The sequence below is a fragment of the Balaenoptera borealis genome (genome assembly GCF_965194805.1).
Source record: "Balaenoptera borealis genome assembly, chromosome: 1".
Classification (NCBI taxonomy): domain Eukaryota; kingdom Metazoa; phylum Chordata; class Mammalia; order Artiodactyla; family Balaenopteridae; genus Balaenoptera; species Balaenoptera borealis.
The window spans coordinates 186,365,106-186,391,712 of record NC_138860.1 but is presented as its reverse complement, the minus strand read 5'-3'; the positions used below and the strand labels follow the sequence as shown (position 1 = coordinate 186,391,712).

General features: G+C 42.7%; 1 protein-coding gene across 7 annotated transcripts in view; it reads left to right on the top strand.

Moving 5' to 3' along the window:
* The window catches only part of KIF1B (kinesin family member 1B), a 146,375-nt gene that overhangs the window by 112,173 nt on the left and 7,595 nt on the right, over positions 1-26,607 (top strand). For 5 of the 7 annotated variants that reach the window (XM_082352802.1, XM_082352801.1, XM_082352798.1 and 2 more), the window contains 16 exons: positions 848-933; positions 1,279-1,408; positions 1,584-1,746; positions 4,431-4,521; positions 6,294-6,412; positions 7,071-7,126; positions 9,651-9,759; positions 11,124-11,190; positions 11,884-11,968; positions 14,347-14,473; positions 20,981-21,095; positions 21,865-21,998; positions 22,747-22,808; positions 23,978-24,123; positions 24,313-24,552; positions 25,668-25,739. In XM_082352802.1, the coding sequence (XP_082208928.1) occupies positions 848-933; positions 1,279-1,408; positions 1,584-1,746; positions 4,431-4,521; positions 6,294-6,412; positions 7,071-7,126; positions 9,651-9,759; positions 11,124-11,190; positions 11,884-11,968; positions 14,347-14,473; positions 20,981-21,095; positions 21,865-21,998; positions 22,747-22,808; positions 23,978-24,123; positions 24,313-24,552; positions 25,668-25,739 (1,802 nt within the window). The remainder of the gene's footprint in view (positions 1-847; positions 934-1,278; positions 1,409-1,583; positions 1,747-4,430; positions 4,522-6,293; positions 6,413-7,070; positions 7,127-9,650; positions 9,760-11,123; positions 11,191-11,883; positions 11,969-14,346; positions 14,474-20,980; positions 21,096-21,864; positions 21,999-22,746; positions 22,809-23,977; positions 24,124-24,312; positions 24,553-25,667; positions 25,740-26,607) is intronic. The other 2 variants (XM_082352800.1, XM_082352803.1) reach the window with 1 other exon arrangement.

The window sequence follows — 26,607 nt, the reverse complement described above, 5'->3', positions numbered from 1 at the left end:
CACAAGTAGATCCTGTTTGGTTTGGGCTACTGCTGTTCTGGAATAATGGGGTAAAGGGATTTCCTTTAACATGAAGAACAACCCTTGGGTTACCTTTATAAAAGTCATTTGCATTTTAAATGATGTATCTTAACTGCTTCAGAAATAACAGAGGATTTTCAGACGGTTTCTTGCCTAATTTTCTCTCAGGATACTTCTGCTAGACATTTCTGTCCTTTGGCTGCTATTTTGCAATGCGTGGATCAAGATCTTGACACTTTATACTTTTTTCCAAGATCCAGCCTACATTCTGAAGAAAGAATGTGGCTGTTCCCTGTAACGTTTCTGTTTTAGTTTCCAACTGCTGTGCTGTATTTAGTGACCTCTTTCAGCCTTTCCCCGTGGAAATGCGTGATAGTCACCAGCGTTGAGCTATGGAGGTCTTCACAAGTACAGTCTAATATTTTCAAATATTTATTGAGTATTATTGAATATAATCTTGTCAAGTGAAGGGATCAGTATTTCTAAGTATGACATTTGAACAACATCAAGAATGAAACCGATCCTTTATTCATTAGTTTCATTCGAGCTAAGGAGGTGGTAAGTTTACCTGAGTAGAGTTGGAAGCAGCCTATTTGACTTTACTGCTTTGGTCTCTTTCTTTCTCATGCAAAAGACTTGTTCTTTAGTGTCTCCTCTTGTATTAAAGTTTGAAAACCCTAAGGCCCACTATCTCCTATTTATTTTTATTTTACTTTCCTATATATTTTTATTATTGTAATCCAATAGGAGTCATTCCTCCTTGTCCCCATATCTAGTCTCATCCTTGCTTTTTTTTTTCTTGCTTTTTTTTTTTCCCTCTACTTAGCGGACGAAGAAGCTCCTGATTATGGCTCTGGAATTCGACAGTCAGGAACAGCTAAAATATCTTTTGATAATGAGTACTTTAATCAGGTGAGAAATCTTCCAGGAAGAGGAAAACCTTGTGGGAGGATAAGGAGGTAGACAGGTTTTGTAAGGAGAATGTTCAGCACTGGAGAGCAGTTCTGCCTAGAACTAAAAAGTATAGGTTACCACAGGATAGTTAATAGAATATGGGACATGTCTAACAATTACCGAGGTAAGGGTAAAGGCCCAACATTTATATTGTGTTGTATTGCCTTTTCTCAGGCAGCTCTTAATCCACATAACTTTTCAGTCACTATTATTTGTTGGGCAAATAAACATAAGTTAAGGAAATGGGGGGAAAATATGTTGTCATACTACTTTATCATCTACTTACCCCTGCCTTGTTTTCAGAGTGACTTTTCTTCAGTTGCCATGACCCGTTCTGGTCTATCCTTGGAGGAGCTGAGGATTGTGGAAGGACAGGGTCAGAGTTCTGAGGTCATCACTCCTCCAGAAGAAATCAATCGAATGAATGACTTGGGTGTGTAATCAGAGTGTACTATGATTGCATATGTTTTCAAAGAAGGAAAAATACTTACCATTGTCAAGGAAGATAGTTGCTTTTATCAACTAGGGATGGAAAGATACACTCTCCTCTCTGAAAAGTGCTTTGTGTGTTACTTGAACCATACGTGTGTTCATTTGACCCTCTTTAGATTTGAAGTCAAGCACTTTGCTGGATGGTAAGATGGTAATGGAAGGATTTTCTGAAGAGATTGGCAACCACCTGAAACTGGGCAGTGCCTTCACTTTCCGTGTAACAGTGTTGCAGGCCAGTGGAATCCTCCCAGAGTATGCAGATATCTTCTGTCAGTTCAAGTAAGCCGCCCCTTTGCTCTGCCTCCCTAGGCTCTTACCCCGGATGATGTCCCTTGTGCACTATAGAGCGATCTGACACTTGCCAGGTAGTACACTCTTGAGAGAGAAATGACTACCAGCCGCTGAAATCAAATGCTTTCTTCACTCAAGATGGGAGTAAGAACTGGAAACCTACAATGGAATGAAACAGAGTTCATTGTGGGGAGGAGTGTGGCCACATATCCTGCTAGAAGGTTTGGTTGTGGACTGTCCCCCTCTGCCAGGAGTATAGAATCAGATCCAGATGAGCCTACTTATTAGTCTTTTTAAATGCTCTTCATGCTGAAATGTCTCGTTAATAAACAAGTATGAAAGCAATGAATTATCCAACCGCCAATTATGCTTATTTAATACTTGGGAAAGGGAAAATGTAAATCATTTAAAGAGCAGCAAAATTCTGCATCCACTGAAAAAAAGCTAGTAAGTACATAGAGAAGATGTGACAGGTTTCATTTCTCATCCACTTTCTAAGCATTTTCTATCCTATAACCCTCTGGAGCTCTGTGCTCTAGGTACTTTCAAGACCTCCAAAAACATTTTTTTGGAGAATCTTTAAGTTTTAATACCCCCAAACATCAATATGTCTTCAGTACTTGGAAAGGGCCACAGTACAAGAGAATGAAGTCTGAGCCACCCCATTCCTAAAGCCCACAGTTTGCCACTGGTGCCACCAAGAGGCTGCTTTAGATTTCTGCCATTCCTTTCCCCTCAGTATGTGCCTTAGCCTTCCCTGGGGTCCTAAAGCAGCATTGCTTTCTACATAGATTTTAGCCAAGTCCTCAATTAAATGTGATTATTACATAGTAAGCCACTAATATCATTCGCTGTAACTTATAATTGATGAAATAGTATCCATCCAGTATAGATTTTGCCCATTTAATGTGTTTTCCCTAATAGCCTCAGTTAGTAACTGATGTATTTTATGGAAAAGACCTACTTGGTTAACTGACATCTGAAATGGCAATAGTGGTATGTTGACTTCTGTCCTAAAATCTCCTAAAACGAGAGTAGCATCTCCACCTGGCATTAGCTCTGGAGGAAAGGGCATGTTGACTCATGCTGAAAGAAGACTCAGAGTCTTCTGAGGTTTTTATAAACTCTCATCTGGCCTGCACAGGGAAAACACAGCTGTAGAGCAGTGTGAATGATTTCATGTGTCACCTGTGTGGAACCCCAGGATATTTGTATCTGCTCCAAGCAGAGCCTTGTTGGAGTGTAGATCAGAGATCAGCTGATGCTCATGGCGCCTCTGGTAGGTACACTGTGTGGTGTGGAGAGGAAGAAATTGGAAGAAAAAAAGGAGTAAGAAGTAAGAGAAGGAAAGGGAGAGAGGTAAGGAGAAAATGAGAAGAAAGAAAATAGACAGGAGTACCCATAATATGGAATGCTGCAGCGCCACAGCAGTATGTGACATCAGTGATTTGGATGCCTGGCAAAAGGACAGCACTGTCTTCGGGCTCAGTGAATTACAGTTGACCCTTGAGCAACTCAGGAGTTAGGGCACTGACCCTCCGCACAGTCAAAAATCCGAGTGTATATCCAGGGTTCCACCATATCCGCAGTTCCGCATCTAAGGATTCAACCAACTGCGGATTGTGCAGTACCCTAGTATTTACCGTGGAAAAAAATCCACGTGTAAGTGGACCCACGCAGTTCAAACCTGTGTTGTTCAAAGGTCAGGTGTAATTTGGAAGACTCGGAGTTCATGATCCTGGTCTTTCTACCCCCTACTCTAAGTATTCTTGGACTTCCCTGGTGGTCCAGTGGTTAAGACTTCGCGCTTCCACTGCAGACCCTGGTCGGGGAACTAAGATCCCACATGCCACATGGCACAGCCAAAAAAAAAAAAAAAAAGTATTATTTCCATTTTTTTCTTGCAGGAGTGTGGGATGTCCTTCTGGTGGATATTTCTATCTGGCAGTAAATCTTTGAATTGAGTATTCTGTAATTCTCCGCTTCTTTTTATGTCAGACTAATAATAGGGAGGGAGAGAGAACAATAAAATCTCATATTTATGAGAATAAGTCAATATAGCCCACTGACTCAAATAGTTCAGGAGTATTTTCTACATTTAGAGCCCTGTGGGAGACACTCACTGCCTTTTGGGGAGACAAGCAAATAAATACATTATTACAAACAATGATATCATTGCTGTTGAAGAAAAATAGGTCTCTAGTGCTGTGGGAACATAGAACTGTTTGAGTGAGTCAGGGAAGTCTTCCTGGAAGAGGTGATATTTGAATCTCCTCCTAGCTGGTCTTAGACTCACAGGCAAGTATGTTGTCCACAGGCTTTGATACTACCTTATAGAAGCTTTAATCTGCCATATCTTTTCTGTACAAAATGATTTCACAATTTTTATTTTCAGTAAAAAACTTTTACAAGGGAATAGGAGTTCACTGAATTCACTCTTCATACATTCACATGGCTAGGTGATAGGGTTAGTTGATTTTTAAGTCATTTTTGACATAAAAGCTAAAATGCTATCTGAGTGATATGGAGAACGTTCTCTACAAGGAAACGTAAATAACTTGACTCAGTTAAAGACTCTACTTAAGTAAGGTGCTGCTTTCCGTGGGGTCCAAGCTGATCCTGATGAAACCATTAATACGAAATTCACGTGGCTCTTTTTTTTTTCTCTTAAGCTTTTTGCATCGCCATGATGAAGCATTCTCCACCGAACCCCTCAAAAACCATGGCAGAGGAAGTCCTCTGGGCTTTTATCATGTGCAGAATGTAAGTGACGTGGACGTTTTTGCCAAATGTTTTGCGGGTTTGTGGTACCTTGAAGCAGCTGGGGTGAGGCAGTCGTCATGTGTGGGTCTCTTTGGCTTTCTCAGCTGAAGAAGGATGATAATCTAAGCTGCTGTGCAGGGGGAGCTCTGTGATGAGAACAGACAGTGGAGGGAGCGGCCAGGGCCCTGAGCTAATCCTCAGTGGACAGAACAGGCAGCATCTTCTCTGAATTACAGTGGGGCCTGTGAGTAGCCTGGGGGTGGGTCTGCCAATAAATTCTTTGTCGGTTTGAATGTAGTGAGTTGTTTTAGTGTTTCCTTCCTAGAATAATAAGCATGTTGCATATGAGTTTTGTTAAAGTTAATATGTTATTCTTTAAACCATAAGAGACAAATAATTTGGTTGCAAATAATGTAGAAACTATGAAATACATTTTGTAGCTAAATTAAGATTCAGAATCTGTTTCCTTGCAGCTGATTCTATGATTAGTCCTTTAATGCCCCTTACAACTCTCTCATAAGTGGAATAAGAAAACAGACTTTCCATCTCTTCTAGAAAGATTTGCTCAACTCTGTTCAAAAGGCACGATCCTCATTACAATAGCTAACATTCACTGAGAGCTTATTTTGTGTCAGTCATTGTTATAGGTGTGTTTTTGTGTCTTAATTCATTTAATCCTCACTTTTATGCCATATACTATCAGAATTCCCACGTTATAGTTGAGATTACCGAGGCAGAGAGCACTCGAAGTCACTCACCAAGGTTATAAAGCTAGGAAGAGGCAGAGGTGGGGTTTGAACCCAAGGAAACGTGGCTCTAGCATCCAGGAGCTTCACTACTGCTTGAACAGTCTCGTTCTCTTGCCAACCATAATCCACTCCCTAAAATGCGAGAGGAAAGGACAACTCCAGAAATGGAACAAGCAAATACAGAACACACTGTTTCCTTTTTTATGTTTAATTGTATAAATATGAGCATGCCTGTATATGATAAATATTGATTGGCTCCTGTGCACAAGGACTGTGCCTGACGCCACTGGGGGTGCTCAGATGAATCACAGGGTAGATTATGCCTCCGAAGAGCTTAGAATTATGATAGGGGAAATAAAATGCATATTTAAACAATAGTGGTACAGGATATAGAAACATTCGAAAGGTATTCATTAAATGCAACGGGAGTAGAGAAGGGAGAGTTATTTCTACTAATGGGAAGAGTCTTTTAAGCTACATTCTTTGTTGGGGGTGGATGTTTTTGTAGAAAAAGGAGGTGGGGGAACTTCCTGAAGACTGTAGTGTAAATAAGAAAAGGTGGGTCACGCTTGGCATTGTACCTGGCACAGAGTCTGCAGTCATGTTTTTCATATTGTTGTTGCTGTTTGAGCTGGGCCTTGAAGTACAGGGATGACAGAGGTACAGAGATGTGGGAAGGCCTCCCAGGCACCGCTGCAGCCTGGGCCAGCCCTCAGGCACGGTGGAGGAGAGAGCAGGTGAAGGGAGCAGCAGATTGAGTCCAATCATTGTGTGAAGGGCAGCAGAGGGGCCAGAGGTCATTTGGGGCGGACACTGGAGGGTGTTGAATGCCTGAAGCTTGGTGAAGTTACTGTAGAAAGAAAACCAGAGAAGAACCCCTCTCTTTTGGTGTGAGAGGCCTGCATAGTAAAATTCCCAGCACATACTGGGTACTCAAAGTGCTGTAGTGCTGTTTGCCCCCAAAATGTGTATTTTCCTATAATAAATCTTTCGCTAATCTAGGTTGCCTTTATTCCTTATTAGATTGCAGTGGAGGTTACGGAATCATTTGTGGACTATATCAAAACCAAGCCTATCGTGTTTGAAGTCTTTGGGCATTATCAGCAGCACCCACTTCACCTGCAAGGACAGGAGCTTAACAGGTTTGGACCGAATGAGCAAAGATTTTTGTTATTGATATTATTGTTGTTGTTATTGTTGTTACTGTCAGTTGCTGGAAAAGAAGAAATCTTTTGCGGAATTAAGATAGATAAATAACAGTTTTATATATTACCCTATGTTTGCATTTCAGAAACATCACCATCTTTCTTCTAAGCCACCCAGTCACTAACTGTAGGTAGAGCAAATTGAGTTTTGCCCAGGTGACCTTGAGTACTGTCTTTTTGGAGAAAGAGACTTTGAATAGGATAGAAAGTTGAGGTGATAGGGATATAACCTGAAAGTTGTGTATAATTGGTCCTAACCACCCAGAACTTTATGAAGCATAAAGTCACTATGAAGCATGTGTCTCTAAGTGGAGACATCAAAACTGGGGAGGGGGATGGTGATGGGGACTTCGGGATGACGGCAGAGTGTCGGTGTTATAACAGAAAGAGTTTTCTTGTTTATTAGCTCTGACTTACAAGGAGACTTTTATCAAAATGTCTTAGCCTCAGTTTTACTGTGTGGGTTTATATCTGATATCTGATAATGTACCAGAGTTGAAAGTACAAATGATCCGTTTCTAAAGGGGATTTAAACACGCCGTTAATACCACCATGGGACTGTTTAGTCTTGAAGAACTTTTGTCTTCCTTTGCAGTCCACCCCAGCCATCTCGAAGGTTCTTCCCTCCGCCCATGCCACTATCCAAGCCAGGTGAGCACAGCTGCGTTCTTTGTATGATGTAATCTCTTATCCTGAGTGACTTTTCAGATAAAAAAATCATATTCAAATTCCTACTCCACTTCTGTGCATCCTTGTGTGTTCCAGTATCTAGTAGGAACTAGAATTGTTGGTTCCTGATGTGAAATAAGAGGTGCCAAACAATAGGGCTCTATATCCCCGCCGGTACTGTGGTCTTCTTACTGCAGTTTTTTTTTTTTTTTTTTAAATTCTTGTTTTACCTTGTACAATCCCTATTTAATATTTACCTACGTTACACCTTAAGGCATGTGGTCAGTCTTTTTTTTTTTTTTTTTTTTTATTTATTTATTTATTTTTGGCTGTGTTGGGTTTTCGTTTCTGTGCGAGGGCTTTCTCTAGCTGCGGCGAGCGGGGGCCACTCTTCATCGCGGTGCGCGGGCCTCTCACTGTCGCGGTCTCTCTTGTTGCGGAGCACAGGCTCCAGACGCGCAGGCTCAGTAGTTGTGGCTCACGGGCCTAGTTGCTCCGTGGCATGTGGGATCTTCCCAGACCAGGGCTCGAACCCGTGTCCCCTGCATCGGCAGGCAGATTCTCAACCAGTGCGCCACCAGGGAAGCCCCTTACTGCAGATTTTGATAAGCTCCATGTTCCTAAATCTCTCTGCTTTGTGTGTAACTCCCTTTAACTGTCAGGTGACTGGGCACTCCTTTGCATATTACGTTTATTCTGCATGTTCACGTATCCTGTTCTGATTTTTCTTTGTTTATTTTCATCCCTTTTCCTCGTTGCCCACTTGCCTCATTCCCACCCCGCCCTGTGCTCATTCTCCACCTCTGTGCTCCTCGCCTCCGTCCTGCCTTCAGACCATGAGAGAAAGATTGAGCTGATTCGGTTTCTCGTATCTGACTACGTGAATGTGCATGTGTTGGACACGTTTTCTGAGCATGCCAGTGTGCTCGCGTCCTCCGCCATTGCCACCTTCCAGGATGGGGCTGACCCATTGCCGCCTTTTCTCTTTCTGCCAGTTCCCAGCTGCCAGACCGAGAGGGTACCTAAACGAGATGGTTAGTAGCTAAAATTAGCTCTGCCTTAGATGTAGAACCATCCTCAGAGGCTGGTCCTAAAGCCTGGCTCTCCGTGTGTGAAACACCAACGTTTCTGTTTGCTACTTGATCTGAATGTAGAGTTCAGCACGTTGTCAAGATCATATCACATTTCCTTCAGACAGATTTTTAGGAAACACCTTCTCTATTTATACCCCTTTCACATCATCCAGGGGTGGGGCGTGGTGGAGGGGCTCCTTATATTTGTTGGTGTGGATTCTGTGCAATGGTATTTTTAATTTTAAAGGTTTTTTACTGGTAGCTGGCTTTTCGTAATGCTCTAGTTTTGCTTTCTGACCCTCAGATGCCCACCAGAACCAGTAACCCCCTATTATCTTCTTGACTAGCATCATCACCAGCTTACCTGGAATTCAGCTAGGGTGAATAATGCTGATAGGCCATGCCTCTGAATAGCGCTGTATGAGTCATACAGCCCCTTTAGATGTATTGTGTCAGTGGATCCTCACAACATATTTTTAGATAGTAGGCAAGATATTACGATCTTCATTTTCTAGTTGAGGAGACAGACTCCCAGAGGTTAAGTGACTCAACCAAAGTTTCATAGCTAGTTAGCGGTTGAGCGATAATTAGATCCCAAGTCACTGGACTCTCACACCACTGCTCCCAGGTTCAGAGCAGAGAACCCTCTTTGTATTGCCAAGATTTCAGAATTTCTACGTAGTGTTTCAAAATGCCCACCATGTGGAATCTGAAATTCTTGAAAATACGGGGGTTTTGGCTAATATATTTCATCAGTACGGATAAGAATATGGAATTTACATCTGAAGAAAATGGGTAACATGAGATCATTTACAGAATCCTGTATTTACAGATGAGACCAGTGGTTCCCAAACTTGTCCACACATTGGAATCACCTGGGGGGCTTCAAACCTCTCAGAGGGCTGAGTCCCACCCCTAGAGACTGTGATTTAATTGGCTGGTGGTGTGGCCTGGGCCATCTTTAAGATCCCCAGGTGACCCTCGTGTGCAGGGAGGTTCAGGAACCACTGGGTTGGAGGAGGGGTCTTTCCCGCCACAGCAGCTTTGATGAGGCCCTGTGATGGGCGAGGCTCGCCCCACATTGCCTGTCCCACATTGTTACCGTGCTCTGCATGCCGCAAATGTGAGAGTCTAGGGAAGGTTTTTTAATGGTTTCGTCAGCACATTTACTCTGCATGAAACCTGTTTTCTCATCATTGGGTAGTTTGTTGAGAGGGAAAAAGATGCTGACTCTCTGTTTTCCTTGTTCTCTGAAGTTAGAGGTACTAATATAGTTGACGGTGACGTTTCTCTGGGTCTTCTGCACTGAAATCTATCCCCTCACTCTCGCTGCCTTTCCCAAGTGTGTCCTTGAAGACTGATATTAGAGAAGCTTATACCTTTGCTGAGTAGACTTGGACCAAATTTTAACATTTTCCAAAAACTTTTAAAAGTTCCAGCCACCAAGTTAAATACCATGAGCAAAACCAGCCTTGGCCAGAGCATGAGCAAGTATGATCTTCTGGTTTGGTTTGAGATCAGTGAATTGGAGCCTACAGGAGAGTAAGTCCAACTTTCTAAATTTTTAAATATGACAACTTTTCCAAAATTAGAAAATGTAATTTTGAGTCTCTCTTGTCTTTGGGTTCACAGAACATTGTCACATTCCAGTTTTGAACTGAATTTGGGTTGGGGAGGGTCTTTATATTATTCTTTGAATCATGTTTGTCAGAGAACTGTCTAGCATAATAATTTACCCTCTTGTTAGCGATAGCAAGATCATGGAGACTGGCACTTTGTTATGAGGGAAGACAACCTGCAAAGTGGGTTTTAGCAGCAGCAAAGCAAAGGGAGTCAGAAGCATATTGCACATAAAAGGACCGAAGGCATATCAGTATGTCAGGGGATGAGGGGACAGAATGTTTCTGTAGACCAAGGTTTCTCAGCCTCTCACTATTTGGGGCCAGATGATTCTCTGTTGTTGGGGGTTGTCCTGTGCATTGTAGGATATTTAGCTGCATCCCTGGCCTCTAACCATAAGATGCCAGTAGCACCTCCCCTCCTGTTGTGACAACAGACATTGCCAGATGGCCCCTAGGGGTCAAAATTACCCCCACTTGAGGACCACTGGCCCAGATCAAAATGATCAGCATCAGCTTACTCTCTCTGTATGCGCTGTGTTAGACTAAGTGACGAAGGTAATTACTGTTTATAGTTGTCTCAGAAATTCTTTTGAAAAACACAAAAGAGATCCCTCTCCCGAAACAGAGGCAAGGGGTTGTATCAGTTAGTGTAAAGGGTAGGGGATAAATGTTATCTTAATGATCCTATATTTATAATGCTGGGTAATACCATTATGATCACCTCCATAAAACATTTATTTAGTTCCTACCGTGTGTGAGGTTTGGCTCTATCGATCCTATATAGAGTTGACAGTAGTGACATTGCTTCGAGGAATTTGACTTTCCACAGACAGATCTATAATGTGATTATAACTTGCATTATGAGGGAGCAGTAGTTACAGTAAATGGTTTCTACTGAGTTAATTGCTTTCTGATTCTTAAAAAATGATCTAGAATCTGAAATTATCTCTTTCTTATCTCCTGACACTTGCCATTGCAGTAATATGTTATTTATGGAAATATCTGTTAGACAAAGAGCTGGGATCGGAGCCAAAAGATGTTACTGCCCTATGAATACTTCAGTCTAGTCAGGATGATGAGACATACATATGTGGAGAGGTTTACTAAATGCATAGGACTGTCCAATTAAATGTCCACCCCAGATGGTGAGAAAGACGTGGGATCAGAGTTTAGAAAACAAAGACTACTGAGGGCTGGAGTGACCAGGGAGGACCTCGCAGGTGAAGTTGCACTTAGCACAAGCATTCTGTCTAACTTCTTTCTTTTACATTTCTGTTTTTATAGGTATATTCCAGCTGTGGTTGACCATACAGCAGGCTTGCCCTGCCAGGGGACATTTTTGCTTCACCAGGTACTAAGGAAGGAGCAAAAGAGGGCTTAGAAGGGAACACCAAAAAAGTTAGAATAAGAAACGTAACTCTCTGTTTCTCTGCTTTTTTATCTCCATTTCAAGGGAATTTGGAGGTCAGGGGACATTGCCCCATCCTTTTTTTTTCTTTCCTTAATGTTTCTCAAACCTTGGCTAATATTTATTGATATATACCCTCGCTTTTATGTGTAAATATATTTTAAAAGAGCTATTTTGAAAGACTTTATTTCATTCAGTTACATAGTAATTTGTGCAGCTCCCATGTTATTTTATACAATTTTCACTTTGTGATGTTTGGAAACTCTGCTTTCACAGCCAAAAGTTCTTAATGGAGATTGAAGATGAAGGTTTCAGTGGACTAAAAATCTGGCCATGAAATGTAGGTCCCCCTTTGGCAAATCAAAAGTAGATTTAGTGAGTGCTCAAAAGTGCTCATGAGCCAGATGGGCACACTCTGGGACTTTCAATCTGGGCATCGGTTCTTACAAGCCATATCAGAACCTGGCTCTTCCTCAGTCCCTGACCTCTGTCCCTTTGTTCAGAATAGCAGTGTGGACAGCATTCCCCTCTCCCTCCATACCTCCCCTTCCTGCCCATCAGACGATCCAGAAAAGGACAAACAAGAGGAAATAAGAGATTGTCCCAGCTAAATTGCAACCCTGCTCCATTATCTAGGGCATCCAGCGAAGAATCACAGTAACCATTATCCATGAGAAAGGGAGTGAACTCCATTGGAAGGATGTTCGGGAGCTGGTGGTAGGTGAGTATGTTCCAGCAGCTGGGGGCGGAGCTTAGCGGAGTGCCTGTCCCCTGTTCGGAGCACAGGGAGCGTGCGGAAGGCTGCGCTGGAGAACGTGACTGTCAGAAGAGAGTCCTTGAGTTGGAAACTACTCTTGTTTCCCAGCTCCCTTCATGGGTTATTCAACCTGCCATTGTTTTTCTCAGTGCCTGTGGGAGCGGTTCTGTGCCCGAGGCTGTGAGAGGGCCTAAGAGAAGTCTCTGCTCCTTGTGAGCTTGGGGTCTAGTGAGGAGACAGCGTGTGTGCATGTACAGAGCAGTTTGATGAGTGAGTACCAAATGAGAACAACTGAAAGACCTTGCTAAAAGAGTTGACGACAAAGAAGACCCAGGAGAACTGGGTTAGCTTGTGGGAGATGATCTGAGTAGATTTGAGAGAACTTAGAGGGTTTCGTTTTTTTGCAAGCATTTGGAGTTAGAGAGTCAGCAATGTCTAACGTGCAAATGGCTAGAAATCTATGGCCAGAGTGGGGAGACTAAACTAAAGCACCGTGAGAGGCAAGAGTGGCCGAACAGCATAAGCTATAGAACGAGAGCCCAAGGCAGGGGGTCTGAACCTAGTTTTGCCATGGACCCCTTTGGCAGTGGTGAAACCTCAGAATTATGTTTTTAAATGTAGAAAATAAAGCACTTAGGATTACAAAGGGAACTAATAATATTGAAATACAGTTGTTAAACTTCTAAACAAATTTGTAACATAAGCTCTTCAATGATGTGGTCAATAAGCAGCGGGTCTAATTTCTGTCATTTCAAAGTGGTGGTGAATGTCAAGATACTTCACATTAGTGTGATATGAAAACATCTGTGATTTCTGCTGGGGACAAGAGGTATGGGTACTGCTGATTCTCCTGTGGTTTGTGCCCTCCCCTCGTAATAGCAGGGAAAGGCAAATTTCAGTTAGAGGTTCCTGAAAATAAAGTTGTAATTTTTTTTTTCCCATTCAGTTCAGACCTCCTGAATTCTATCCATAAACCCCTTGGGTATCTGTGGACCAGATTAAGAAGCCCTGGAAGGAAGATTATACTCTGTCCTATCTGGGGCAGTGGTTTTCAAGCTTTTCAAGATTAATTTTTACACAAAACAAGAGAGATGCTTTCTGACCAGAAAGGGTGGGGTGCAGAGGCAGCAGTTACTAAGGCTTCTCTATAACCCTATGGCTTATTATTTTTATAACAAACATGAAATGTGGCAGGTGCTTTTCTGAATGCTCTAAAAATATTAGTTTATTTAATATAACATAACAAACACATAATATGATCGTAACAATCTTATAAGGGAAGAATTGTTATTCCCACTTCACAGGTGAGGAAAGTGAGGCTCAGGGGTTGAGCATATGCCCAGGCCGCACAGATAGTTAGTGTTGGAGCTGAGATTTGAACCCAGGCAGTCCTGCTCCAGAGACTGTGTTCTTAACCTCTGTGCAGTGCTGCATCCCCTAGTGTTATTTGAAAACAGCATTGTAAGATTTTGAAAAAGAAAATGGTGTAATGAAGGCAGTGGCTTAAGAAGTTTATAGAAGGTGAGTGTGGGATGGCTTGGAAAGGGGGAGACGTGAGAGCAGCAGGGAGACCAGTTAAGTGGCTGTTGCCGTGTCTGAGATCAGAAGGGGATGACCTTCGTGAGCAGGGCAGTGAGTTGGAAATTAAAGCTGAGACAGATATGAGAAGCTCTTTGAACAAAGAGTTAAGTTTTCACCGTTGACTAAATGTGGGATGTAAAGGAGAGACAGAATATGGAGAAGAATGGAAGGCCAAGAATTACAGAATTAGACTGTAGGGTTATAGCTGACCAAACGACGCTTCCAGCACCTGAAATTACACAGAGATTTCACAGTCTCTTTTTGGCCTAATGAATTACCGCTTTGTTTTTATTTATTTATTAATTAAAATCAGTTGAAATTTAATTAATCAATTAATTAATTAATTTCTGGCTGTGTTGGGTCTTCGTTGCTGCGCGCGGGCTTTCTCTAGTTGCGTTGAGCGGCAGTTAGTCTTCGTTGCAGTGCACGGGCTTCTCACTGCGGTGGCTTCTCTTGTTGCGGAGCACGGGCTCTAGGTGCGCGGGCTTCAGTAGTTGCAGCACACGGGCTCGGTAGTTGTGGCTCACGGGTTCTAGAGTGCAGGCTCAGTAGTTGTGGCTCACGGGTTCTAGAGCGCAGGCTCAGTAGTTGTGGCGCACGGGCTTAGTTGCTCCATGGCATGTGGGATCTTCCTGGACCAGGGCTCGAACCCATGTCCCCTGCATTGGCAGGCGGATTCTTAACCACTGCACCACCAGGGAAGTCCTACCACTTTGTTTTTAAATGTACCCATGTTCTGGTTTCTTTCTTCTTTTTCTCAGGCCGGATTCGGAATAAAGCTGAGGTGGACGAAGCCGCAGTTGATGCCATCCTCTCCTTAAATATCATCTCTGCCAAGTACCTGAAGTCTTCCCACAACTCTAGCAGGTGGGGCACCCGGGGAATGTGGTAAGTCAGCCCTAAGGGGGTTGAGTGGTTCAGCGTAGATTCCTTGTTCATTAATGACTCCCCCCTTCTCACTTCAAAATTCCCTGTTTCCTCCCCTGCCCACCCTGCTCTTCAAAAATAAATACATAAATCATTGGAGATACTTGTATGTGATGATACCCCCAGAGAATGGAAATGTTCTATCCCCTGGGGAGTTTGAGTAGATGTAATACAGTGACAGAGAAAAATCAGAAAAAGAAAACTCAGCATGCCACCCAAGGGTTTAAAAGTACAATTGAATTACGGCTAAGACTGAATGTTTTCCTATGAGGTGGTTGCTGTGGAGAAAGACCTCTCAGCCTGGGGTGTCATGGGAACATGCCCTCTAAGGTATAGTGCACCCTCTTGTGTTCATCTTTGCTGCTGCCAGTATCGGCTCAAGGAGTCTCAGTATCTGCTTTTCATTTTCCTTTATGCATAAAGGCAATAAATTATTATAAACTCTTCTGAGTAAGATTGGCTGCTATAAATAATGAATTTTATTTTAAATTTTAAATTAGTTTCCCTTAGAATTCCATTTTACAATCAAGTGATGGCAATGCATGAAGTACGTAGCCGTTCTACTTTCCCGTGTCAGGGTGGAAATAAATCTGCTGGGGCACTTCTACCTCCCTGGGAAAGGAGTCCCGTCATCGTGCACAGAGACTCCCATTTCTCTACGTGGTGAGGGCTAGGAAACAGGAGTGGCTGTTTGTTCTAATGTGGGCTCAGAACTCAGCCTTCGAATTACAGGATTTTCCTGTTGTCTGCCTGTTCCTAAAAAAGTTGCTCACATGTGTTGGCAAGAGGGAGAGGAAAAATAAGACAATAAGCAGAAGCAGAAATGAAAAGTTCGGGCCAGGATTAATTTCTTTACATTGTTTCTGTGTGTTACTGTTTTGCATGGGAGTGAGGAAAAGGAAACAAATGTCTGTTTGCTTTTTGCCAGTCAGAGGAGCTGGCAGGAACTGTGGACAGAATGGGAAGGTGGGTGAGAGGGTATGTACCTATGTGGAGGGGGTGTGGCAGTGGTAAAGTAGGGTGCTTTGACCCCCCCTTGGCCCATTCCTGGGCAAAATCTTGAACAATACCATATACCGAAGTCAGCATTAACCCCACATAACGTTCCCCCTTCTGCCAGACATTTACAGCAAGTATCAGCTGGCATTCACCACATTTTCCTTGCAACTATGAGAAATATATCTTAAACTTCCCTATGGTACTTAGCAAAACAGGGAAAAATGGTGTTTGGTTGAAGTGCTGGTTATGTTAAACTTGCTTACATTAGAGTAACCTTCAAAAGTCCTTTGATTCCTGTCTGGAAGCGTGTCACATGCTGTAGAAGATGAATTTGGCTTTGTCAGAAGCAGTTTATTATCTTTCCCAGTAGAAGATTAGAGTTAATCAAAAAAGTTGCTGGGACTTCCCTGGTGGTGCAGCAGTTAAGAATCTGCTTGCCAACGCAGGGGACACAGGTTTGAGCCCTGGTCTGGGAAGATCCCACATGCCGCGGAGCAACTAAACCCGCGTGCCATAACTACTGCGCCCAGGTGCTGCAACTACTGGAGCCCGCGTGCCTACAGCCCACGTGCCACAACTACTGAGCCAGTGTGCTGCAACTGCTGAAGCCTGCGCACCTAGAGCCCGTGCTCCACAACAAGAGAAGCCACCGCAGTGAGAAGCCCATGCACTGCAACGAAGAGTAACCGCTGCTCGCCGCAACTAGAGGAAGCCCGCGTGCAGCAACAAAGACCCAACACAGCCGAAAAGGTTAAAAAAAAAAAAAGTTAAAAAAAAAGTTGCTAAAGTCAAGAATAATAAAAAGAGGGACTTCCCTGGTGGTGCAGTGGTTAAGAATCCCCCTGCCAATGCAGGGGACATGGGTTCGAGCCCTGGTCCAGGAAGATCCCACATGCCGCGGAGCAACTAAGCCCGTGCGCCACAACTGCTGAGCCTGCGCAACTACTGAAGCCCGCGCGCCTAGAGCCCGTGCTCCGCAACAAGAGAAGCCACCGCAATGAGAAGTCTGTGCACCGCAAGGAAGAGTAGCCCCTGTTCGCTGCAACTAGAGAAAGCCCACGCACAGCAGCAAAGACCCAACACAGCCAAAATATAAATAAATAAAGAAAAATTTAAAAAAGAAGATACAGACTTTAAACACTTATTTTAATTTAAAGTATATAAATGTACATTAATTTGTCAAGCTCTTGCTATAGGGCCAAGGCCTTTTCTTTAATTGTAGGCTCATTTATTACACTTCTGACTGTCTTTCTTGCAAAGCCACACCCATAATTCATCACCTGTTTTTCAATTTGGTGGAACTAGAAACCTATGAAGAAAATCTAAGTGCAAAATCCTTTAAACTTTTTATCATATGTCATCAAAATTTTATTTCCCTCTTTCTTTTACATTGATCTCACCCAAACTTAACAGCTGTTTTTTAAACAACTCACCATTATCAAGTCTTTTTAAAATGTTCAATTTATTTTTCACACTAAGTTTCCACACTTAGTTTTGTTTCACACTAAACAAAAATTCTTTTTGCCCTCATGTTTCAGTGATTTATCTAATATTTAATTAAACTAGATAATTATAATAACAAATCCAACCGCATAAACAGGTTTGTACTACTGACACTTGAGAAGCATGAAACTCAGCTCTTTGGAGCAGATTGTCTGGGCGATGAGCTACCTCTTTATTTTAGAATAATGTTCAGTGAGAAATGGACGTCAGTCTATACATTGTAGGGATGTGGAGAGCATAAGTTCATTTGGTAAGTGGCTAAATGGAGTTTGGTTAAGAGAGCTTTTGCTCTTTTTGCCTAAAGTTTAATGTTTAAAGATGAACTTACAGAACTCCAGTTGGGTGTATTACATATGTAATTAGAGGGCTCTTGTAATATATTGATAGTGGAGCACAGCTGGCAAGGGCCATTACTCCTTTTCTTCCCAGCCCAGCGTTTCTGTTACCTACTGACTTGGTTTTCCCTTAACTCCACAGCAACTTCCTACCATTTCCAATAGTAAGTCACCTCCTAAAGGGATGTTAATAGAGGTGGTCTCCACTTTCCCTTCTGTGCCCAGCATTTCCTTAACTGAACGTCTCAGGAGAGGGACCTGTGTCATTGTAAGCCCTTTATCAAATTGTGTCCCATGGAATTCTCTGTTAATTGTCCACTTGAATTCACTTTTGCTTATCAGCAGATTTGTGTTTTTTATATATATATTTTTCTCTTCTCCTCTCTCTCTCTCCCTCTCTTTTTTCCTTTTTTTTGTTTTGCTGCACTAACAAAAGCTTTTTCTGTGTTTTTGCAGGCTCTTTCTTGATAAGGATATTCCTAGGTATTTTCTGTTTGCTTTTTTGCACATAAAGATTCTAGTTTATCAGAATGCTTTATGTCTTATGTAGCTTTGACTGCTATTTTAATTTAATAGTTTTCCCCCATGTAAACTTGCACCCACCTAGGATAGAGCAAGACCTTATTCTGCACCCTTGTGCCCTGGGATTTTCTGATGCATGTAGAGTTTCACATATAGGCTCTTAAGTAATTTGTAGAGTTCTTAATTATTTTCTCATTCCATTTAGTAAACTTGCCCATTTTATTCTATGCCCCTTCCGGTTTTCCTCTTCCACATTACAAAGTAGAATGTTACTCCCCTCATTTCATGAGGAATCTCAGGCTTGCATAATTGTTCACTTTTTTCTTTGTTTTGTCCTGTGTAGTAGTAGAGACCAATTTAGTTATTTGAGTAGCTGAGTCTGTGAGAAATACTTTTTTTATTTTTAAATATTTCTCTTTCTCGTGTCAGGACTGCTTGTCTCATCTATTTATTTTCTGCTTTTGGAAAAGAAAAAGTTCCTGGTTCAGTAGTAAAGGAAATTTTCCCCCATCTCTCTCTTCGTCTGATTTAGGGAAGAAAACTGAAGGAAGTGATACATGACAATATAGCCTAAATGTTTTTTTAAAGATGCACATACACACTCACACAACACATAAACGCACACACATACACATACACACACACATACACATACACACACACTGCCGTTGTCCGGAACATCTTGAGAAATCCATTTGGGATTATTTCCTGACCACCTTAGCACCATACAGGGCAGCATGTCTCAGGACTCTGCCCTCTTTCTAACTGCACATTCTCTTGCTAGCTTGATTGCGTTGACATTTCTCATCAGTCTTGGTTGTATTTCTTACGAGCATCTCTCAAGAGTTGCCACCCTTGGTGAGTATTTCAAAAGAATGTGCTGCAGTAACTCCCAGGCACCAAACAAAACAAAACAAAAAAACCCACCTTTTCCCCCCCATCCCAATACAGGGAGATTTTAGTGATGTCAGAATTTTTCTATGTTAGCCAAGTTTCTGCCAGTGAAATTTCCTCTTTAGGTTAAGCGAAAACCAGAAAACAGAAATGTGAAGAGGCTTTCTCACACAAATTCAAAACATCTGCCTCAGTGGAAAGGAAATCATGAACCCTGAATACTGGCAGCGGGAGGTGCTTGGCTTCTGGTGTGGCGCTTGATGAGTGGCGGTTTCCAGGCAGCAGTGAAGTGCTGTTGCTGTCACGTGTCTCCAGGGTAACACAGGCCCTCGCCCTGAGAAGGGGCCTCACTTCACTCAGCATGGGGTGTCCAGACCTGCAGTGTGACAGGCAGGCCCCATTCTGGGCACCTCGACAGACCCTGGGACACAATAGAAGAGCAGTCTCAGGGACAGAGCCCTCAAGTGGCTTCTGCTAAGTAATGGATTTCACCACCCAATATTAGAATTTGTCTTAAACCAAATTACAATTTAGATTTGATGGAAACAGAGCTTTGTGGATGCATAAAGGGTTCTCTGCTGAGCCCAGTGAGCCCAGGAGCTGGGGAAGGGCTTCTGTCGTCCTTTGCTGTGGTTGCTCTTTGGGTCTCTTGGTTGCTTTGTCCATCTTTGTCCTGTTAGTTGTCTCTATATTCCTTTGGTGTCTTTGTAGAGAATTTTCTTGACCCATACACACTGCCTCAAAAGCTAGATGTTTGAGAGGGTATCATGTACAGCCGAAGGCCCTTGGACAACATGGGTTTGAACTGCGCGGGTCCGCTTGCGTGTGGATTTTTTTCAATAGTAAGTACCACAATACTACGTGGTCCGCAGTTGGCCGAATTGGTGGAGGCAGAACCTCGGGTACCGAGGGCCGACTGTAAGTTATACACAGATTTTTAACTGCATGGAGGGTCAGCCCCCTAACCCCTGTTGTTCAAGGGTCAACTGTACTTCAAGAAGACTTAGATCTAGAAGTAGCTACAAGATGAAATAATCAGGCTTCAAACACTGGCACTCAGAGGATGAGGTGTGGTTATGGAGTTCATTTAAGTATTGTTTTCTCTGTTTATTTCTGGAGAAAGAAGCATGGAGATGTGTTTAAAGAGAAGGTATGCCAGCTATTTGTCATGGGACACCTAGAAAAGACAGCTGCAGTGAGGTTACCATTTGGGAAGGAGTGAGGAGGAACGTACTGGGCAGGGGAGAAGGTGTGCAGAACTCTAGTTGAATTGAGTGGGGTGTATTACACGTGCAGAGAGTTAGTGGTGATGGGAAGCCCACTCTGAAAGGGTGGACGAAGTGTCTTCCCCAACAGTCCTAACGGGGGTCTGAGGGAGGGACATGGGGAATCGAGTTGGGAGTTGATCTGTGACACTGCTGTTGAACTCAGGACGGTGCTTCAGGTGAGACTTGCTGAGCTGGAAGGTTTAATGCCAAGTAGGGTCTATGGTGTTTTACTAGTAAGAGGAAAGAAAGATATTAAAACAACTTTAAAAACCAGTTTATGGGTGTTTATTAAATAATCAAGCTTCTAGTTGTTATTTGAATGTAAGATTCTGTGGATTTTTTGGAAAACTGATAAATAGTAGTTGGCTAGCTCTGGTGTAAAAAATCATTCTCTTTTCCTGAAATGTCAGCTAAGAATAACCGCTTATTCTTCTATTTAAAACAAGTCTCTCTATACTCTTTCTTTCATGAACCCTCCCAGATGTGTTTGTGACATTTCTGAGGCTCAGCAGAATGGGATCGAGATACAAAGACTGCAGCTTCCAAGTGACTGAATCTTTGCTTCCGGCCCTCATCACTGACTGAGGAGCTTACTTAATCTTTCTTTCCTGTTTTAGTTTCTGTTGATACTCATTTCTCCTTTTCATCTTAATCCCTTTGATTGATCTCACTATTTTTATGTTTATAGGCAGAGGAGAAGCAGGCTTGTCAAAAAACAAACAACAAAAAGCATAGCTTAAGTGTTCCTTGACGACGGGTGGGGGGCAAGAGCAGGGGGGCCTGCCTTTTCCTCCTCGGAGGCGCAGGTTCTGCTCTGTCGTTAGACTTCGATAAGTTGGAAATGCTGGTCGGTGTGGGATTCTGCAGCATTACTGACAATGGCAGTGCCTGGACTGAGGTGACGTCAGCTTCTTCTGGATGACTCCCTCTTGCCTTTTTGACCTTAGGACCTTCTATCGTTTCGAGGCCGTGTGGGATAGCTCCCTCCATAACTCCCTCCTTCTGAACCGAGTGACACCCTATGGGGAAAAGATCTACATGACCTTGTCGGCCTACCTGGAGGTGAGAAGACCCACAACTTGAGTTGCCGTGAACAGCCAGCCCTGAACAGTGGGAAAGTTACAATAGGAAACGGGGAGGAAAGATTTGACTGATTTTGTCTTCCTTTCCCCCTGCACACCCTTAAGTTATTTATTTTATTATACTTTGCTAACTGTTCTGGTTATATTAAATTCTGTTCCTAGTCTCTAGTTAATCAAAACGTCGCATAACTTTTATTACAGCTTCAGCTTTAGCAGCCCAATTCCCATTCTTCAGAGAATGTATGATTTTAAGAATACCGCCTCTTGTCCTCGTAGTTGTGGGCAGAGCCTAGTAGTGGTTAACAGCGCAGACCCTGGAGCTAGCCCATCTGAGTTCAAGTCCCTGTGTTGCCACTTACTGCCCTCATGTCCTTGGACAAGTGACTTCATCTCTCTGTGCCTCAATTTCCTTGTCTTTTAAACAGGGGTAATAATAATAGCATTTATCTCAGAAAGTTGTTGAGAGGTCACAGAAAAGGATTTAGAACAGACAGTGCTTGGCATATAACAAGTAATAAATATTAGCCGTTATTACAGAAAAAAAACTTTGAAAAAAATAAACGCATCTGGAGGCAACACCACCTGACCTTGCACGTATTATCTTCTGATTTGCTGTTGAAATCATCGGTAGAGCTGAAATCCTCCACCCCCCACATCTGGGAGCAGCTTTCCAGATACGGTAGTGCCCAGGCTGTGGTCACAGCTGCTCTGTCTGTGTTTAATCGGAGCCCACTCCTGTTTGCTTTCAGCTGGATCATTGTATCCAGCCAGCTGTCATCACCAAGGATGTGTGCATGGTCTTCTATTCCCGGGATGCCAAGATCTCGCCGCCACGCTCACTGCGCAGCCTCTTTGGCAGCGGCTATTCAAAGTCACCAGACTCGTAAGTTTTTGAGACAAGTTTAGCTTCCAGTTGGTGTACCCTGTACAGAATCAGCAGTCTTCTAGCTGCTGGTTTCAGGGTTAGTTCACAACCTATAAACCGTTTTGGTAACTGATACCTGGAGTGCAGTGACTTGAATGTTGGCATTTAATAAAATATTGATAGATGAGTTAATGAGGGAAGGAAGGAATGTTCCATTGTGAACACTTCTCAAACAATTTTGTAGGGACTAAATGTTCTTTTTAAATGTCATTATTTTTATTTCTAACAGCTTACCATACCATTGGGATTTTTTTCTTTTTAAGATTTATTCATGTTTAAGATATATGAATATACATGAAGAATAACACAGTGACTACCTGTGCATCACTACCCGGCTTAAAAATTAAATATTACTAATACAGTAGAAGCTTCAGTCCCCTTCTTAACCACACCCCCCAGAAACTGATGTTTATCATTTCATTCTAGTCAGACTTTTCCCCCCTCATCTTTTCTTTCTTGTGGTAAGAAAAGGCAAAATTTTAATCTTCACATTTGTATTATAAATCTTCTAGTTTATCATTCAGTTTTATTCTTAAGTTCAGAACAGGAAGACAACAGTGACTGATAAGAAATGTCTGTAATTATATTTGAGGGTGGATTGCAGTCCCAGCGGAGGAGACAGTGTTTTAAGCAGAGAGAATTGAGATTTTCCTGGTTTTGTTCTATATGAAATTAAGCAGTTGTTTATTTGTTTTAATTCAAATAGCAATCGAGTCACTGGAATTTATGAACTCAGTTTATGCAAGATGGCAGACACCGGTAGTCCAGGTAAGCTCTATGCATCAGGAAAGTGATAGTTACCTTTGCATTTGACTGGAGTACAGTATATCAAAAATCTACCCCACCCCTGTAGGATAGATATACATTATTGAGAAGCCAGTTATATTTTACAAGCCACTTTGGTGGTGGTGGTAGGAGTTGCCTTTTTCTGAGTTGTAGCACTGTTTGGTTTATGACATGCAATACAGTCATAAAAGCTGTATGGGAAAAAATGTTGCTGGGCTGTGGAACACTATAACAAATTCAAGTGTATTAGAGTGAATTTGGCTTGGAAAACTTCAGAACCATTTCCCTCTCCACCTTAACCCCAAAGGTAACTTGACAGTATAACTTTACAGGTGCTGTCAGCCTAGAATTTGAATTTCCTATGCTCTAGAAAGACAAATTATTAAGTTGAACTTGTTCTGTGTCCTTTTTAATGTCTCTGAACTGCTGTTGTTCCTCCAGCTTGGTGGCCTTCAACAGCACTCTACGTTTCCATGTTTGTAAACTGGAACGTGGACACAAGTCAGGGTTTTTAAAAACATTTAATGTAAATTTGAGTCGGTTTAGAGAACATATGTGGAAAAGAGGCCAAGGCCCACAGGTAAGATTGAGATAAAAAAAGAAGACTTTGAGTATGAATCCAAGTCCCAATAGCAGCTAATTATAGTGTCTAGATAGTTCCTTCAGAAATTTTTTAATTAACATAAATTCATGTCTCTTGTATGTGAAACCAGCATAATATTTTAAAAAATTAATGGGAAATAATGGAGGCTAAACCAGTCTGTCATCTACCATCTTAACTGAGCTACCAAATGTGAGGTAGCTCACATTTTTCCCACTTTTTTCCGATGAGTGTGTTTTTATATATTTAGAACAATAACGTACAGACTATTTAATCTCTGTATTTTCACTTAACATAATAACTAGCATTTTCTCAAGAGGCATTACCAGCTTCATAATTATTAAAGAATATAAAACTCAGTTTTTAAAAGAAGTTTAGAGAGTTGCTTTGGGGCAAAAGGGATAAATTTTTATTAATAATCAAAATCCCATGTATCTTGAGACTATAAACTGTCTCAGTGTGCCATATATTGTGAATTATTAATTCATTTTGAGCTAAAATTGGAATTGGATTTTTTTCTGGAAAAAAGAGTTGTTTCCTCTTATCTCAGGCATGCAGAGGAGGAGAAGGAAAATCTTGGACACATCAGTGGCATATGTGCGGGGAGAAGAGAACTTAGCAGGCTGGCGGCCTCGTGGAGACAGCCTCATCCTTGAGCACCAGTGGGACTTGGAGAAGCTGGAGCTCCTGCACGAGGTACCCCGGGGCACGGGGTGCGCAGGTGAACTCTCGGGCAAGACTCCCGTAGCATCATCAGTCTTACACTCGCCTCCTGTCTGTGATCCTGGCTTTGCAGTTTTCGATCACGGTGGAGGCATAATATTTTGCTTATTAAGATCTTGATGAGCTTTGTGTTTGCTGAGGCGGTAGTGTTGATCTTCTCAGGTGGAGAAAACCCGCCACTTCCTGCTGCTCCGTGAGAGACTTGGTGACAGCATCCCCACATCCCTGAGCGACTCGTTGTCCCCCAGCCTCAGCAGTGGGACCCTCAGCACCTCCACCAGCATCTCCTCTCAGATCTCAACCACCACCTTTGAAAGTGCCATCACACCCAGTGAGAGCAGTGGCTACGACTCCACAGACATTGAAAGCCTGGTGGATCGAGAGAAAGAGCTGGCTACCAAGGTGTGGCTCCCTGCCTCTGCTGAGCATTTTCCCCCGTGAGGCTCTGTGAGCTGGTGTTTCTGGTTTTCCACTTGCATTTTCATCTTTCTTTGAGGGCCTCTGTTTCAAGGCCTGTGCTCACACTGTGAATATAGAAATAAATGAGACTTAACTTCTACCCTGAATAAGTTGACAGGCGAGGGGGTGACAAGCTTATAATAGAGGTGTGGTCGAGAATGCTGGGGGAGCCGGAGGAGAGGCCTGCCCAGGAGGGCACTCGTGGACTGACCTTGGAAGGATGTGCAGGAGAGAGCCAGCGGCGTCCTGCATGATCAGTGTGAGGGAATCCGTGCAGGAGAGGGACAGGAGATGGAGCTGGAGAGATAGGGCAGGGCCAGATCACGAAGAGTCTATGTGCTGGACTAAAGCGTCCAGAATATTCCGGGAGTGACTTGGAAATGTTTCAAACAGGTATTTGTTTTAGAAAGATTTCTCTGGCAGCAGTAAAGAGGATGGATTTGTGGTGAAGAGACAGGCTAGAGGCAGAAAGAATTCTTTATTTCAGTAATCCAGATGAGAAACGGTGAAGTTTTTAGCTATGGCGGGGGTGTGTGGGATGAAGAGGAATCATGGGAGAGACATTTGGAAGGTAGAATCCACATTCCTTGTTGCCTGGATAACAGCAGGAGAGGGCAGAGGGGTTGTTGAGGATGACCACCAGGCATGTGGGTCTGCGCAACTGGCTGACAATGGAATATAGAAATAAGAGGGATTTTGTGTTCGTTTCAATAATCGAATGGTCGTCTAGTTGATTTGGGAACATATGTCCATCCAGAAACCTCCATGCCTTTTAGTACCAGGGCAAATGGAGAATGAAAGGGATGCTGTTGCATTCTTAAGCACTTTAAACTATGGTGTTTACGGTAATTCATGAGAATGGCTTTTTATCCACTCATTTTATCGTCTTTGTTAGGCATGTACCAGGCTTCTCTTGCTACGTACTCAGTTAATTTCTAGAGCTATCTGAGCAGCACCTGAGCTCCACTGTGAGTCTTAGGCATGTTATTTTCCCTTCCTGCTTTAATCCCGGGCTTTGTTTAACCATTGAAACTTACTCTTCCTTCTCTCTTCCCTAGTGCCTGCAGCTTCTCACCCACACTTTCAACCGAGAATTCAGCCAGGTGCACGGCAGCATCAGTGACTGCAAGGTGAGCAGCTCTCATTTCCTGTCCTCAGGTTTTGCTGCTTTTAGGTGGCTTGAGATGGGCATAGCATTATATGTGAGGCTGTATGACATATCTGCTCTTTGTTTATTTAATTTTTCAGTCAGAACACTGACTCCTGAAGATAAAAGTATTCTTCTGTGTCTCTTAGAGTAATTATGAGATGGGAAACATGTGGGCTTTTCCCTGAATTCCCTTGGAGAAGAGTATTCTGCAGGGGGTGATATATTATTATATGTCAAGGCACAAGAAGTCCTGAGGTTCTCGGTGGCATGAAATTTTGTTGCCTTCGACAAAGAGTGAGGTGAACACTTTAAAGAATTTCTGCATCATTCACTCTGTTCTGGTCATCTTCACCTTTTTTGCTATTCCCTAGACACTCCAAGCTTTCCGCCTTGAGGTTGTGTACAGTGGCTGTGCATTGGCCCAGTATAACCTTCCAGATAGTCCCATGATTCGCTTCTTTATTTCATTTTTCTGCTCAGATGTGGCCTCCTTGGAGCGGATTTCCTTAACTGCCCTATGTAAAGCCAGCAGCTCTCTGAAACCTTTTAACCTGCTTCTCTGCTTTACTTTTTGCTGTAGCACTGATGCCTGCCTGACACTTCTTAAAGTGTTTGTTGATTGGTTTATTATCTGCCTTCTCCACTTAGAGTGTAAGCTCCAGGAAGGCAGGGCCTCTGCCATATTCTTAGAACAGTGCCTGTTGTTCTTAGTTCTCAGCACACATAGATAGGGTCATTTAGTTAATGCAGGAGGCTGTAGCAATATAAAATATAAACATATTTTATAAATATAAAAAGCTAGCCTTGCCTCTTTTATAAATGTCTTGATTCCTATTCTGACACTTAGG